General features: G+C 42.4%; 2 protein-coding genes across 4 annotated transcripts in view; one reads left to right on the top strand and one right to left on the bottom strand.

The window, feature by feature from the left end:
- Window positions 1-6,703: 6,703 nt before the first annotated feature.
- On the bottom strand, window positions 6,704-8,435 carry LOC118238176 (extensin-like). The gene is made up of 2 exons (XM_035438729.1): window positions 7,891-8,435; window positions 6,704-7,698 (listed from the first exon to the last, which is right to left on the bottom strand). Exons 1-2 carry the CDS (start codon window positions 8,433-8,435, stop codon window positions 7,491-7,493), a joined length of 753 nt encoding a protein of 250 aa, XP_035294620.1. The 3' UTR covers window positions 6,704-7,490.
- The window catches only part of Commd10 (COMM domain containing 10), a 118,660-nt gene continuing 109,070 nt past the window's right edge, over window positions 8,000-17,589 (top strand). The window contains exons 1-4 of one of the 3 annotated variants that reach the window (XM_027400871.2): window positions 8,000-8,103; window positions 9,768-9,858; window positions 12,742-12,852; window positions 16,496-16,651. In XM_027400871.2, coding sequence (XP_027256672.1) covers window positions 8,063-8,103; window positions 9,768-9,858; window positions 12,742-12,852; window positions 16,496-16,651 — 399 coding nt within the window. In that variant the 5' untranslated portion in view covers window positions 8,000-8,062. Of the gene's footprint in view, window positions 8,107-9,767; window positions 9,859-12,741; window positions 12,853-16,495; window positions 16,652-17,589 lie in introns of all 3 variants that reach the window. The other 2 variants (XR_004768344.1, XM_027400870.2) reach the window with 2 other exon arrangements.

Here is a 17,589-nt window from a genome sequence, read left to right as displayed (position 1 = left end):
TCTCCAGACCATACATGTCAATCATTTCTTTTCTTTTCTCTATCTTTACACTCTAAGTTTCTGTTGTCTTTTTTCATGACCTTGCTTGGCTTTCAACTACAAGTGCCTTTGGCTAATTTAAGTTTAAAGGCACTCAGGGGTGGGGTGGGAGGTAGGGGGTAAAGTTCTCTCACAAATGCACAAGTCTAACGTCAGAAGGCATATTCCAAGGCTGTTTTATGAACTGAGCATCAACACAGCATGCACAGTGTCCTCTAGGGTCAATTGTTTATGCTCTGCTGAGGAAGCTGAGCTGACACAGGTGAGCTTCCAGGTGTCAGAGCAGCCAATAAAAGCAACAAGCCAAGAATCAAACAGACATCCAGCCACTTCTGTGATGGAGCAAGGCTGTTTCCACTCTGTCCCATATTAAATCTTGGGTTAAGTTTATGTATCAGGAACCAGCATGGTACCAAGCATTCTGAGATCTTTGGGGAAGTATAAGGATGGGCATGATGCCTTTTGGACAACTGGATATTGATGAAACATAGTCCTATGTATGATAAACCCTCTTCCAGTCCAGGGAAACACGTGACTGGTGGTTTGTGATAACAGGAAGTGTGAACTGGTTGGACTGTGCAATCCTGAGGGCTTGGTTTCTTTCTTCAGTTGCTATTAACTTTGTGTGAGATTATAGGAATGTATCAGACTGGAGACAGTGCAAGGCTAGACATGAGGGGCCAGGCATGTCACACTTGATCAGTGAGGAGGCTAGGCAGCCCTGAAAATCCTGTGTAGTTGCTCATGGGCCTCATGAGGCACATTAAGACCCCCTGCCTGTTTGTCTTTTTAGAACCACCACTTAACTTTAGTAGTGCTATGCTGGCTCTGATCCCGAAGGAACATAACTGAGTCCATCTTGTCAATTTACTAATCTAAGCAAACAGTGAAGAGAAAGCCTTTTAAAAATTCTCTGTAAATAAAATATGGGTGGCTATATTGAAGATATGTGTTTGGATTCTTTTCAAATGCAGTAGTATTAATAATTTACTTCAGATTTTCTTTTAACACAAAAAAGTCTTAAGTAAATTTTGAAAACGTTTAATGAATTACTGTTCCTTATAAGGTACTATAAGGACGACATTATGAGGCTGGAGAAAAAGCTCAGGTACTAAGAGCCTGAGAACTAAACGTTGATCCCCAGCACCCACATCAGGCAGCTTATAACCTCTTATAACTCCAGTGTAAGGAGGATCTAATGCCTCTGACTTCTGTGGACATCTTCACTCACATACACATATTCAGACATGTACATATACACACACCCACAGACACATGCATAGACACACACATGCACACACACACACATATACATATATACAGGCACAGGCAGACACATACACAGACACATATACACACAGACAGACACACAGATACATACACACAGACATATACACATAAACAGACACATATTCAGATACATTCACAAAGACACACACATACATGAAAACACAAACTTAGACGTGTATATATACAGACACATATTCAGACATACACACACATACATACACACAGACATATACAGAGACATGCAAACATAAACATATACATACACAAACACATAATTAAAAATAATCAAAATAAAACATTTTTAAAACATGACTTTAGGCTCTCACTTTTCCAGAAAGGAGTCTGGAGAGAGGTATTTTGTTTTTACAATGCCTTAGAAACACTACAGATAGATAAATAGGCAAAGAACATAATCTCACCCAAGGTCAATGCTTTTTAATAGATAAGTTTTTAATACCTAATGTTTGGGGGAAAAGAAAGTCTACATGTAACCAGTTCCCTTTGTTTTCACTGTGTTTGAATGATGGCTTTACTGTTTGTGTGAAAATAACTCACTACTGGAAATACAAGTGATGGAGAAAGATCCAAAGCAGACATTACAGATAATCTCTCATCAAAGAAAATAAACACCCTGACCATTAGTCAAACCCCATTCTCCAGATGACCACGGATATCTAAACCTCAAAGTACTTCGTGTGCAACATATGGGATGAGTTTAAAATTCTGTCCATTCTGTCTCTTATAGTCGCTAATGCAGCAGGAGGTGGTGAGTTTGGTTGTTTTACAGCTCCTTTGGCTCTGTTTTTCACATCTCATTTCATTTCATCAAGTTTTTTAGTTCTTGTTCACTGTTAATTTCCACGTAAGGTTATTTCTTGAGCACTCATCTGGCATTTTCATGCTTTTGTGTAAGTTGCATATGTGTGAGTATTTGCACACGGTCAGCCTATTAGTGGTTTTCTGTGGGATGATCCACAGTCACCAAGGTGCTTTACCTTCCCTCTTGTGTTATCCTGGGCTGGCCTGCCGAGGCTCTGCTTTCTCTGATATCATGCAAAGCTTTCCTGGTTCTTTTGCCTATGTGTGTAAAATCGATGTGTCTTTCCACTTTGAATGCCAGGTGGATGTTTCAGTATTGAATTCTACTTAGTTTTAATAAAAGCTTAGAGGGAATCTGATAGTGCATTTATTGGTGGGTTCAGTTTTCACCTTTCTCTGTTAAGCTTTTGCTAACAGACCTGTAACAAGAGGATTTGCTCACTTTGTCAGGCCATGTCTAACCACCAAGATGGCACCCTTGGGCTGCAGAGCCTTCCTTCACAGTTACATCCCTGAGCCGGATTCCTCCTGAGTCAGCCGGGTGGGGGTGGGGACGGGTGTGCACTGCTCTTCTTTAGTTTCTGCTCAGCACAGGGAAGCCTCGACAGAGTGTCAGGTCCTGACACAACAAAGAGAGGCTATGAGGGAAGTCTTTTGTCCCATGACTGCAATCTAGCCTTTTCTCTCTCTTAGGTGTAATTTTTCTTGTCTTATTGTTTCCCTTTGCCATTCAATCAACAGTATTAAAAAGGCACTCCCTAGACACCTCTAGTCTCCACCATGATCTGCATCAGCCCCCACAGACCTAAATTCTCCAGGGAGGTCCACAATTCTCCCTTGGCTAACCACTGACTTCCAATTCTGCTCGTGGTGGGACCAGGGTTACACCAGGTATCATGGACATAAAAACATGAACTGGGGACTCTAAAGAGGATTCTTGGGGTTTTGCCAGCACTTTCTTTCCCCAGCACCATTTCAGCAAGGTGAGGAGCACATTTAGTGTTCAATGCAGGATCTTTTCTTAGTGTATTAAGCGAAGCTGCTCTTCTCCATTCCTGCTGCTTTCTTGATGTCTGCTAGTGATGTCTATTAGCTTTTATTTCCTCCACTAGTTAGTGAACTTAAGAACACAGAAAAAAACAAAACAACTCTACCTTGTCTACCCAGGAAGCACTAGTCCCTTTCAAATGACGTTCATGGGTGAAAATTGCTGAAGAAACCAGTCAGGATTTCACACATTTCATGTGTGAACATCAGTCCTTTAAATGGCGGTGGCCCCTGGGAGGTAGAATTGAGGAAATGAGGTGCAAATGAAAATGGAGAGGTGAAAATTCCATATATTTTTTCAACTTCCAGTTAGAGAATAGATTAGAAAGAGATCGATTCCTGTAGCACAAAGTATATTTGTGTTTCATTTTAATTAAGGGTTCCATCCTGCCCCCTGCCCTTCCCTCCATTTGATGACTGAAAGTGAACACAAATTAGGTTTTGACTAGCCCATGCATCCTGCAGCTTTGATACTTCTCTTTCTTTTCTTTTCCTAAACGTTTTGTTTCCTTTCCACATCACAGCCCACTGTGCAAATACACAGAGCATAGATTGTGTTCAAGCAGTCCTTATTCTCCAAGTATCTCCCCTAAATGGGAACATTTACATAACTAATTCTCAGATAAAAATGCACACTCTAAAAACGTCATGCCCTTTGAAATCTGGGGAGAAATTACGGAACGAACAATGACAGTGACATGTTTACCATCTACAAAGGCGTTGTTCTTTGGTTACACCCCAATTGATTTTCTCACACCTCTGAGGTAAGTGCTGTCTACAGCTTACCAAACAAAGCTGCCAACTGTGACTGAGTGTTGGTGTGCACTCTGTTGTTTGAAGGAGGACAAGAAAGACTATGGCTTTATTAGATCATAAAAAATATATCACCACACTAAATGTCCCTTGGCTAGACAATTAGCTTGCCATAGGCAGGACAGCCCAGAAGAGTACAAAATGCCTATACACTGTCTAATTTGACAAAATATATCAAAGGGCTTCCTTAACAGGTTATTTTAGTGAGACTGAATTCCAGGGATTCAAAAACTGTAAGATAGCAATACAGAGAAGAAATAAAAATGAATTTAAAAAATACAAAAAAGGAGCCATGCCTCACCAGGAAGGAGGAGCCTTTCCAAAACCCCACCTACCCACCTTCTTCCCTCAACCTGTCACAGCCTACCCTAGTCACTCTGTACTTTGAGTTCAGGGAGAGACATTTGTGATATTTCCTCCTTTGTGTTTCCATCAGTTTTTCACTTCCAATACTGGAATGTTACTGGGGACACAGGACGCTGGGCCTGAAAGTGGTTTTTAAAGAGGACAGAGCCAACCTCTGCCTACAAATCCTCCAAGGAACACATAAATGGACAGAAGAGCTTCTTCACACTGAAATCTTCTACCTCAGGCCCCATAAAAAGGTGTGAGACGCTTTCTCTTCTTGTAAACCAGGGTGATACAAATTATCTGTGCTCCACTTTCCCAAGCTCTTTAACAATAGCTGTTTCTCACTTTGTTTCACTGTGGAGCCCATGGGTTGTAGAACCTCCAGGGTCCAGTAACAGTACCATTGGCATGGCTGAGCAGTTGTTGGTTAATTTCTGAAGATAATCACTTGCATTTGGGCCTGGGATGTTGAAGTATGACTTTGGAGTGGCTCTTTGGTGTGTTCAGAGTTCAGTTAGGGTTGGAGGAGATTTCAGAAAGAAATATTCAGAAATTACCCTACTTTATTACATACCAAAAATATAAATTATGTCTATTGGAGGAAAGGAGGGTGAGTACACAAAAGGGCCTTGAGAAGAGACCAACGAAAACAGAAGGGATTCCAGACAGGAACAAGCTCATAATAGAAGGAAAGACAGGTTCCCAAAAAAGAGGGAGGGTATGCTACATTTCCTTTCAACAGGAGTTAGAAAGCCATGGGGCAGGTCTAGGGCAGGGATCCTGAAAGTAAGCAGTTCTGATTCTTGTCTGTGGTTCTGTCCTGACCAGAATCAGAAATGTCAGAAGTATTTGGACACTCTAGTTTCTGGTCTGGTTCATGTCAGTTACTTTCCTCATGGCTGTATCAAAATGCCCAATCAATGCAACTTAAAGAAGTAAGGGTTTATTCTGGCTTATTGCTGGGGCAGTCCATTATGGCCAGAAAGACATGGTGGCAAGAGCATCATGTAACTAATCACACTGTGTCTACAGTCAGAAAGTAGAGGGGCATGAATGCAGCTGCCAAGTTTGCATTCTCCTTTTTATTCAGTACAGGCCGAAGCATAAGGAATGGTACTCCCTATGCAAGGTGGGCATTCCCACCTTAATTAATCTAGATTCCTCACAGAAAGGGGCATGGTGTGGAGGGAGGTGTGGGCGGGACTTGGAGGGTTTTCCTGAAGGAAGGCTCCTGACTCCAGTCAGTCCCCATTCTACAGCAAGTGGTCACCAGTAGACAACTTTAAGGACCCTCTCATGGACATGTGTGCCCATATACCAGACAGTATGGAATTAGCTTAGGGGACACTCATACTCAAAGGGTGAAATTATTCACAGCATCACTATACCAGTAGGCAATTAGTCATCATTATATATGGAGAGAATCAGTGTGATAGACCATTGTGGCCAGCAGTGCCTCTCTGCACAAGACTCTGGAGGTCTGTGCTTTGTATGTACTCTAAGGAGAGTATGTATTTCTTGCTTGGTGTTGCTTTTGTTGGTTGTAGTTCCATTTCTGTGTATGTTATTACCCTTTCTTTCTCTTGGACAATACTTGATAATTGTTCTTTATTCTATGTAGTTTTGTATTAGGTTTAGAACCTTTACACAAAAAAGGGAAGTGTTGTGGGAATTCATTCTGCCAATAGCTTTGGTGTACCAGCCTTAGGGTGGGCTTCTTGTCTGTGGACATGATCTCTTAAAAGGAGAGAGTCAGAAGTTGTGCATTCTTTTGGGTTGTGGAGACCAGGTCAGGTGGCTGGTTCCCAGCTCCCTTGGGCAGAAAGGAAGGACTTTTGCAACTGGTTATACCTTGTCCTACATACTGTATCTGAATACAGAGTGTCTCTCAAAGGTACAGACCACATTCCTTAATTCTCACCACAATCCAGGGAAGCAGACATTTCTGTCACCTCCATATCACATATCAGGCTTTTGAAGGTGTATGAGGCTACACAGACTTAGGATTTGAACCTCTTTTTTAAAGCCCCAGCTATGTTTTTCAAGACAGCCAAGGAAGGGCTGAAGTTCCCTAGGGATCTGAACCAGGTCTAATTGGTTAGTGACTTCACTTCAGCAACGAATCAAGACACAAGGAGCATGTTTCAAAGACTGAGGAGAAATTGGACCCCTCTAAAGTTCTGCCAGGTAAGGCAATCTGTGTTTGGATCACAGACCCATAATTATGTAGATTCACATACATCTTTTTCAGATATGCATAAATTGGGGGAGTGTGTGGAGTGTTGTGGAACTAAGTGTATTTGTATGTGTTCAACATACTGTATAATTGACTCAATTATCCACGTGGGGATTATTCACTTTTAATTTGCAATCTGGCTTCTCTCAGTTACAGTGTTGTTTCGTTGCTCCAGAAATGCCAACTAATTTAAATAATAATTTCAGCAAAACATAATTAGGAAGGAAAATTAAATTCGATCTTTTGCCAGCTCTTGAACAGTCTACTATTGGAGTGTAACTCTAACCCATGTGCTTTTCCAATGCCTTTTCATGCTCACGGGATTTGATTATGATTAGTGCAGTAAGTTCCTGTGTAGTTGTCCCTTTATCTCTTTCCAATCAGATCATCATTCTGACCATAATCTTAAAAACAAACACTCAAACCCTTAAACCTTAATGGCTACCCATTTTTCCGCAGATAAATGCACAGGCCAAAGTCCCTCACCAAAGCTGCTTCTAGCTTAACTTCCGGACTGTCTTTAACATGCCAGTCAAATCGCTCTTCTAATTCTCAGCCTTTGCTCATTCTGTCTTCTGCTGAAACACCCTCCTCATCTCTGCAGGCTCAGGAAGCTTCTCATATTTTCCAGCTCTACTCTGCTACCCCCACCCCTTAACATCCTTCTCCAGTTTCTTCTGAGGTAGATAAGGGTTTTTGTGAAAATGCATTGTCTCCTTACTCTCTCGTGAGAAATTTAACTATACATTTCCTGGTGATTTTGTCTTTCTTCTATGCTATGCTGGACCCCAAAAAAGAGTCCCAACAAATACGTGTCCATTTTAATTGCTAACAATTTATCTGTTTGAGCCCCCAGTGCCTAGTCCAATGCTTGGCACTCAATGGACAGTATACACTAGGTACTCAATGAATCCACTGTAGAAGGAATTGGACCAAGATGTCCAACGCCAGAACTGCGTTCTACAGAGAACTCCGGGGATGCAGACACAGGAGGGTCAATAGCAGAGTTGGGAGCATAACCTCTATTGACAGGGCATGCATGCTCCTTGGCCCGTTTCTCCATCCGTAGATGCCTCGGAGGTTGCTTAAACCCTCCACTAAACCTGAGGAAAAAAAAAAAAAGTACATTGCTACATATACTACGTCTGTGTATGCACAGCCATGTATACTCGTGCGTAAAATGCACGCATATACACATACGGCTAGCCAGGGATGCAGATATATAATTAAAAATAAATATACATGTACAGCCCGGATTCCGAAACGGTCAGCATGCTAGAAATGATGACCATGACCTTCCTTTCCTTTTGGGGACCATGCACAAGCCTCTTGGAGTCCTGCTCGCCGCCGCTCCAAAGCGCAAACATCCCGGCGGCGCGACTTGTCCCTTCCGGGCTTCCGTCAGGCTCGCCGTCATTGGCTGGGTTGTGCGCAGCTGACAGTCGCGCGGGCGAGGAAGCTTTGAGGATGGCGGCGTCTGCGGTGCTGATCTTGCCGGAGAGCCCCAGGTAGCGGTCAGGCTGAGGGCCCCTGTTTGGGCTGGAGCAGGGGTGTCACCGCTGCCTGCTGCTGTGGTGCGGTTGACCCGGGTCGGGAGCCGGAGGGGAGCTGCGGAGAGACTTCTAGGGGTGCGGAGGAGGGCGTGGGCGGGGCGCGGAGGAAGGTGGGTGGGGCGTGGAGAGGGATGGGCGGGGTCTGGAGGGGAGTGGGCGGGACGTGGAGGGAGTGGGCGGGAAGTGAAGAGAGTGGGCGTGGTGTGTAGGAGGGTGTGGGCGTGGTGTGTAGGAGAGTGGGCGGGGCGTAGGGGTGAGTGGGGCATGGAGAAGGGTGGTCCGGACATGGAGGAGAGTGGGCGGGACGTGGAGGAGGCTGCGGGCGGGCGGGGAAGGAGGGGTGGGAGCTGCCTGCTTCCATTCTGGAGTGGTTCACCTGCTCCGAATTTGCAGGGAGCCTTGGCCTCTCTGGCCCCGCTGGTCTGTACCGGAGATACTGATGTGAGTGACTTTGTAGTGCAGGTAGTAGAAGTTACTAGATGCCACCTGAATTCTGTCCAGTTTCTTGGAAAAGTACCCTCTGTTTTTAGTCATTTCAGACCGGATGATGGTGAGAAAGGCCCACGCTGGTACTATGTCGAGATTAACAAATAACACGTGTTAATAGCCACTTAAAACCAAGCCAGGCAATTCAGGCACTAGTGAATTTAGGCAGTCTTGGCACCATTAATAGTGTTTTCATTATAGGTAGTTTTTAATTTTTTGGGTGTGTTAGGTAAGACTGGCTGGCTCTGGTGGTGATGCAAAGCCCAGTTTTAAAGATTTTCTTTGGCGGAGTTATTACTGTGTTGCCAAGTCTGGCCTCATACTCGTGGACCCAGGATCCGTGCAGCCTTACCCTCCCAATAAGCTGCACTATTGGCCGCCCCACCACATCCTACTCAGATTTCCCCCCCTTAAAACAAAATTATTTCAGCAAAACCCGACTCAGTTTGTGGAGGAAGAAGAAATACTCATGAATGCTGGCAACCGTATAGAAAGTTGAACACAACATTCCTGCATTGGGAAGAAGACGGTATTTTAAAGTTTTTTCTTCTGTCATTGGATCTGACAGGCCAGTTCTTTTCTTCAAACTCTTGTCCTGGGGGAGCACACACTGTGAAGGCATATTCAGTATGTATGCCATTGTGCTCACCACACAATTTGTAATTGGTTATCACAAGTGACACAGGTCTTAAAGTAACTGTGCACTCTAAATAATTTTGTATGTATTTTCTTCCCCCTCCACCAACCATTATATCCCATCATTATCCTTTATGCTTTTGGTGTAATTCCCTAGTTTGCTGTGTCCTTCTTCATACTCCTTTAAGAGTTTATTTTGGATTAACTGGTAGCATGCATTCCCACTGCTAAATCACTGCCATTCCCTGATAGGGTATGTACCTCCCCAAGTAATTTGCCTGGGACGAGAAAATTGTCACATGTGCTTTGCAACAGGAATGCTTTTGGGGAAGGACATCTTTTTGGAAATGCTCAGATTGGTTACCTGACTGTCATTTTTTCACTTTATTTCAATAAGAGGACAGAGCTACCGAAGTTGTTGAAATTAAAACATATAAGCAGCTATGGCAAATACATTTTAAAACTTATTTTGAAACTTTGTTTACAAATTTATTTAGCATGAAGAAAGCAGTGCCGCTGATAAATGCAATAGATACCGGACGGTTCCCACGCCTTCTTATCCGAATTCTTCAAAAGCTCCACCTGAAGGTTTGCATTTCTGTATTCCTGTGGCTTGTGACCCCTCTGACTCCCCTGAATATTTGGAGAATATAGGAAATATTGTTCTTTTGTGTGTTCTCAGGAACTCTAGATCCGTGAAAGATTTGGTAATGTTCTCTGGTCAAAAGTTTGGAAAACTTCATATTCTATAATTAACTTTAGAAAATGGAGCTTTCCAGAATATTTTGCATTCTAATGTTTGGGTCATATATTTAAGGGCGAAGGTTTGACTTTGTAGCTGTTTTGTCTTGGTATATAACGTTCTGTGAAACATACTTTAGGAAAAGGCTGATTTAGTTCTTCCTGGTAACAATAGTTCAGCTCAGGGCTGGAGAGATGGCCCAGTGGTCAAGAGCATGTATCGGTCTTACAGAGGACTTGTGTTTAGTTCCCAGAACCCACTTAATTGCTCTTAACCACCTGTAACTCCAGATCTAGGGATTTGATGCCTTCTTCTGGCTTTCATGGGCTCCTACAGGTACATGGCGCATGTAAACTCATGAAGACACCATGCATACATGTACAAATAATCAATAAATCTTAAAAATAATTCAGTCAATATTTTTTTTCACTGTAAGCAGAGTTTTTGTCAGGACTGCCAGCCTGCTCTGTCCCATCAGTTGGCTCCCAAATAAATACAAAGAGGCTAACTATTAATTATAAATGTTCAGCCAATAGTTCAGGCCAGTTACTAGCTAACTCTTACATTTTAAATTAACCCATATTTCTTATCTACCCTCTACCATGTGGCTGTACCTTCTTTTGGCAAAGCATGTTCATCTGGCCTCTGTCTGCATCTTTGGAGACTCTTCAGATTCCATCCTTCTTCTTTACAGCAATCTCTCTGTCCTGAAAATCCTGCCTAGCTATTGGCCAATTAGCTTGCATTTACAGTGAGAGCAACACATTTTCACAGTGTACAAAAGGATTATTCCACAGCATCTCAATTAGTATTTAATCTCTGGTTTTTCTCTTTGCTTTTATATCCAGGGTACAGTTGGTTTGGCCATGTGGATGCTTGGTAATTAAGTCATTATTTGGAAACCAGTTCAACTTATGTTCTTTATTGGGTTCTAATATTGCATTGACCATGTTTGTGGAGCACCTACGAAATGCTCTGCACATTTGAGATAACATCCAGTTATCTCAAGTCTCTTACCCTTTTCCTTTATTGGCCAGGAGACAGCCTCAGACCCATAATCTGCTCACTCTGAATTGTCCTCAAATCCAAGTTTTCCACATAGTTTTATTTCAGATCCTTATTGTTTCCTGGCTTTGGACTAGTATCTGTTACTCATAATCTTTTTGATTTTGATGTTTCTTTTTACATTTATGTATTTCTGTTTTTTAAATGTGTATGAGTGTTTGGCTGCATGTATGTATGTGCACCACAAGTGTTTTTGGTGCCCATGGAGGCCAGAGGGGGCATTGGATACCCTGGAGATAGAGGTGGTTGTGAACTGCCTTATGTGGGTGCTGGGAACTGAACATGGGCCTTTTGCAAGAGCAGCAAGCACTTTTATCCACCAAACCATTTTTCCAGCCTTTTATTGATTCCTAATAATACCATTCCAGTAATGTTTCTAAGTGTTTTTCTCTTTTAAAAGTGTTGATCATATTTAACAGCATTTAGAAACATCAGTAGCTCTCCCATACCACATGGAGAAAACTACAAAATCCTAAACACTGTGTGTGAATCCATTAGAACATGGCAGTGGACAACATGCACCCTGGACAGTGCACATTTACTGCAGTGTTAGGGCCTTTTTCAGCCATATGCTGTGTATACATTCCTCTCCTTGCTTCCAAATGCCTTTCTTCCCTGCTTCACTGAGAGAACATCACCTTTCAGGAATTTTGCCATTTCACTCTCAAGCATTGTGCTGGTCTCTTCTCTGTGCTTCCAGTATGTTTGGTTGATTCTCAGTTCACTGTAGCACTGCATTGCAAGCACTCATTTCTCAGAAGACAACCGAATCCCTAAACTTCTTCACCAGTCTTTCTGCTTGTAGCCTTGAGAGTCTTTTCTTACCTATATATAGCTCCTTTCCCCAATGCATTACTCATTATACAGTTGGCACTCGATGCATAATTTGGCGTTAATTCTTTTCTTTCACATGAGAAATGCAAAACCAGCATAGGAACTCTAAGTTTGTGCCTATAGTAACTTTGTGATGTAGATAGTGAGATGCAGGAATAACAGTAGCAGAAACAATCTATGGTGTCTCATCTTACACATCAGAACTTCTGCATTGGGAAAAACTGGGGGAAGTCACACAAACTTCTGAAGCTGAGAACTTAGAAACAGATATTTGTGCCCTGTGATGTTAGTGGTTACATCTCACCTAATGAAAAGGCCTCTGTGCTTGACCCCATCACAGAGATTTTAGGTCCCCACAGGAAACCTGTTGATATAACTGCTGTATGCTTCACTCTGCAGAGACAGCTGTTGGGGTTCCTGGCCAGGCACACTGAAACAGCAAGGCAGACAAGTGAAGGTGAATTGGGGAACGAAGGTGCTGCTGTGATGGGGAAGTCAGCAGTTTCAACAAGTGACTGCTAATTAAAAGATGAAGTGAAAGAACTAGGAAAACCAGATATCAGAAATGTAAAGCACAGATGTCTGAGGTGTCCTAAAATTAAAACAGAAAACCCAGCCATTTCTTAGCTCGGATTTCCAGTGATCAGTTATGTCACCAGGAAAAACTTGTTTCATTCCACTTACAGTTGTCTAGAACACGTATTGTAATTTAGATTATAAGCATGCCGGTTGGCTTTCACTGTGGCCTTTTCTCTTAGGTTCTTTTTTCCTATATGGATAAGTGAGTCTTGTGAATGTGCGCTCTGGGATGACTGCTTCTGTGTTTGTAGGCCGAGAGCAGCTTCAGTGAAGAAGAGGAAGAAAAACTTCAGGCTGCATTCTCTCTAGAGAAACAAGAGCTTCACCTCATTCTGGAAATAATATCGTTTATTCTGGAGCAGGTACTTTTATTTCCTTAATTTCCTATGTACTGCATATTTTCATGACTTTAATACCCATGGCTTTCTATATTTTTATATAGCTATGGAAGATAGAAACTATCAAGATGTATTAATCAAGAGTTTCAATATACTGAAACATTTTGAGTGCATGGCTTCTTTCCATAGTACTTCATTCTGCAGAAATAAATATGATCTAGCAGTAGTAAATATTTAACCGCGTGAATTGGGCCTTCATCTGATTTTAACTCATTGTTTCTTGGTATAGTTGGAAAAGTGAACACTTTTCATTGAAGAAGTTGAACAGGGTGGTATGCATTTGATTAGGAGGATATAGAAAAGAAATAATGTTGTGGTTTTTTTTTTTTTTAACTATTGAATTGCTTTTCTATAGCTTTTCTTCTGAAACTCATTCCGTTATTTTCATCCCTGTTCAAGTCCTGTCACTTCAGCTGGGATCTCATAGTCCGGTTGCCTTCCCTTATTTGTGTTTCTTTGATCATTAGAGGAGGGCACACTGTTAGTCTTCCATTACTTCACACATGTCACTTTTGTTTCTGTCACTAGATTTGAATATAGTATGGGCCAGGATCTCATTTTTTGCACCTCTTTTTATAAGCCTAGCACATAGCTGAACTTAGAATAGATTTTTAGAAAATTCCTATCAGTCTATTAAATAGGATATTTGTGAAATAAAAGATTCAGGAGTACTGCAGTCTCACGGGCATTGCAGGGAGCAGACACTATTAGGACAAGCTGTCAGGCATCCGCTACCACCTGATGGAGGTTAGAGGTGGTATGTTGTCATGACAAACACCCAAGGAAACTTTAGGAAGGATGTATTTTGGCTCACAGTTTGATCCAGTGTGGAGGGATGTGGTGATATTTTCATGGACATTCCTGTCCACGGAGGCATAGTACTTGTATTTCCCAAGATTGGGAAGTGCAGAGCGTGCCCTGCACTTGGAGCTGGGTTCTAACACAAATGGCCTTCTTTCCAGTGATGCAGTAAGGGCCCTCTTCCTAAAGGTTCACAGCCTCCCCAAAACAGCCATCAGCCAGGGACCCCGCCTTTAAACACACTAGTCTGTGGGGAAGATTTCGCATTGAAGCCATAAAAGCCCATCCTTTGCCTCCACATGCTCATTGCATCTCAAACAAACAAACAAACAAACAAACAAATGCCAAGTTACATATTTTTAATGTTCAGTAAAGCAGGTTAATTATTCCCCTTTCACAAGGGAAGAATGGTGACATGCCATGGAAAAACTGCACCAAAGCAAGATGAATGCACATCAGAGAAACAGTAAGCTCTGTAGTTCCACGTCTAGCTTCTGGAACTTACAGAGGCATAATTTGGGTTCCAGTGGGCTTAGGCATATCTACAGCTCTGCTTCCTGTGGCACATCTGGGCCTGGCGTAGCTTCACATGGCACCTGCAGCTTTCCTTGGTGGATGACACCTCGGTTTCATCTTTGCAACTTTGTGAACAGCCCAGTCAGGAACTCCATGCATGGAGTCTCACCCTGCTACACACTGTCTGTTCTCATTAATTTTCTGGAACCTTGCTGCAAATGTCCATAATGTTGTAACTCCTGCATTCTGTATATCGTTGGAACCAGTACCGTGTGGGTGTTGCTGCCAGTTTCTGCTGCAAAGCCTGAGGTAGCTTAGCGTCCATTCACCACAGCTGCAGCATCCTTGGTGTGGGAGAACACTCTCATGGAGCTGTCTCTGTTTAGGCACTATGTGTTTTTCTCTTCTTTCAGATGAATGGTTTTCAGTTTTATGCCCTAGAGCCTTCAGTGGGTGGCATCTTGTTCCCAGGGTATCATTCCTATCATCCCAGTGCAAATGTAAAGTCCAAGGTTTCTTCTTAATCTCATTAATCTTCAGCAATTAGAGCCACTTTGTCTGTATCCCTCATACCTGTCCTGTCCTTAATTCTGACTGTGTTCCAGCTCCTTTTTCCCCATGTTTCTCTCTTTTTATTTTTCCTTACAAAACCTGGCTAAGGGTAGCAAGCAGTAACCACTCCACAGACTGTATACTGCCTTGAAATTTCCTTCACAAATGTGAATGCATTATTTTTACTTTATTTTGTGTGTTTTGTCTGCAAATGTGTCTGTGCACCATGTGCATGTCTGGTACCCTCAGAGGCCAAAAGAGTGTGTGGAGCTGTAGTTACTGAGCTGCCATGTGGGTGCTGGGAACTGAACCCATGTTTTCTGGAAGAGCAGTTAGTGGTCTTAAATTGCTGAGCCCTTTCTTCAGCCCCCAGTTCATTATTTTTTTAATTTAGCCTCACTCAAAAATCAGGACACATATAGAATGTAGCCACATGGCTTGTCAGAATGTAACATGAATGACTTGATAGAGTCCTTGTTCCTCTCTGAAGCCTCTTGAACATTGATGTTCTTGTCAGCATTTCTCTCAGAATCAGCGTCATGTTCTCCCTGCAGCCTTCTGAATCTTTTCTAGCCTGTGGCCCCAATCCCTTTCACCTATATTCCTCCCATATACTAATTACAAAGGCCTGTGAACCCCTTGGTCAGGTTTATCACTCCTGATACCACTTTCCTCTCTTATTTGTTGTTGTTATTGTGACCAAATACATGACTTAGAACAGGGAGGGTTTATTTTGGTTGATGGGTTTCAAAGGATGTAATGCATTTGGGAAGTCATGGAGGTGGGAGCGGCTTGTGACTGGGGCAGTGGGAGCAGGTTCTTCCAAAGAGAGTGCTGCTAGCTGGGACCTGTGCTCAAGCACTTGAACCTGTGAGGGACTCTTCATATTCAACCCTAATGGGGATCTTAATGATGACCGGTTCTTAGGCTTGGTGAACCTCCAGTAGGAAAAGAAAGGTAGTTGAACAGAGCAGCACAGGATGGGGTTTGTGGGAACATTGTTCTCAATTTATATAAAGAACAGAACAGATATTCTTAAAATTATTTTAGAATTTTCTTTTGTTATGTGTAACTGTGGTTGGAAGATAAAGGCAGTTTTGAAGACTCCTTGGGAAAATGTGTTTGCCGAGACCATTGTAAACCTTAGATAATTAAGTGAGGTAAATGAAATCAAACTTTACCAAATAATTTTAGTATTCTTTAAACCCCAAGCAAAATGAAACATTTAACCTAAGCAACTTAGGCCTATTAACCATGAGTTTTAGCTCTTTGTTTTGTGTATTGTTATTAATAGAACCGTTGAAAATGCCTGCAAGAGGGCCATGGAGTCTTTTCAATTTAAACTGTCTTAATGCTGGGCTTGGAGAGATGGCTCAGCAGTTAAGAGCACTTAGTGCTTTTGCAGGGAACCCAAATTCAGTTTTCAGAATCTGCTTCCAACTGCTTAAAAGCACCATAGCTCCAGCTCCAGGGGTCCAGTGCCTCTGGCCTCCACAGGCCCTGAACTTGCACTCGTGTGCACTTATTCCCAAATTCGTGTGAGCTTGTGTGTACGCACTCTCTCTCTCTCTCTCTCTCTCTCTCTCTCTCTCTCTCTCTCTCTCACATACACACACACACACACACACACACACACACACACACACAGAGTATTTAGTTTGCTTTAAATACTTATGTATTGCTTACATCTCAAGGTCTTTGCATAAACCTGAGGATGTGTGTGCTTCCCCTTTGACAGGCAGTGTACCACAATGTAAAGCCAGCCGCACTGCAGCAGCAACTGGAGAATATTCATTTTACGCAAGACAAAGCAGAAGCATTTGCCAACGCCTGGTCGGCTATGGGTCAAGAAACAGTTGAGAAGTTCAGGCAGAGGATTCTGGGCCCTCATAAGGTACAGGGCAGGTTGTCCCAAACATATTTTTCAAAAATTTATAGCTGTTCGACCTAAGAAAAATGATAAGATTTTGGTGAGAGGTAAAGCGAGGCAGAAAGTCAAATATTCCTGTTTAAGTTTTTCTGCATGCTAGCATATTTGTTACCACATGATTTAATTTTGACCCTTTGAAATATACCTCTGTAATTTAAGAATATGAATGAGATAGTCTCCTTACACCCCCCGGCAGTGATTCTTTGTGTTCCCATGCGAGGCTTGTTTTTAACATTTACTGAGTTATATTCTTGCTTGTCTTCTGTGAGTCAGCAGTAGTGCTGAGCAGAACCCCTGGTGTATGGTAGGTACTAACTTAGCATCCATAAGCTCCCATAAGCCAAATACAGGGAGAATGTAAAGTTAGTGGTGTCACAAGGTGCCCCTCGAGCCTGACCTCACAGAGTTGGAAATGATCGGCAGATTTTGTCTTTTTCTACTCATACTTTGTATTACATTAATCTTCTGATGGGCAAGCAGTTCCTGGGATAAATCTCATGTGTCATCCTTTGGATATGCTGCTGGATTGGCTTGCTGATATTTTTGCTGAAGATTCCTTTTTCGTCTATTTATGGTACATCTGAGGTGAGCTGGGAGTTACTTCTGGCCTGCCTTCTGGGAGCATCTGAAGGAATAGCATTGTTCTGCGTTACCAGGAATGCGCTGGGGTCAGCAGTTCCAGACTCTTTAGCACTTAGTATTACCAGTTGTTTTTCTTTTCTTTTTTTCATAAAACCATTGCAGTAGGTTTGTGGTGCTGTCTTGTGTTTTTAATACACAGTTTTGATAGCTTTTCATGTACTTGTCATGCATATGTATTCAGTGGTAAAGTGTCTAGCTATTTTGCTTAACTGTACTCTATCCAAGGGAAGACAGAGATAGAGGTCTCCTTGTACTCCAGG

Source organism: Cricetulus griseus, chromosome 2 (genome assembly GCF_003668045.3).
Source record: "Cricetulus griseus strain 17A/GY chromosome 2, alternate assembly CriGri-PICRH-1.0, whole genome shotgun sequence".
In the NCBI taxonomy this organism is placed as follows: domain Eukaryota; kingdom Metazoa; phylum Chordata; class Mammalia; order Rodentia; family Cricetidae; genus Cricetulus; species Cricetulus griseus.
This window is presented reverse-complemented; position numbering and strand designations above follow the sequence as displayed.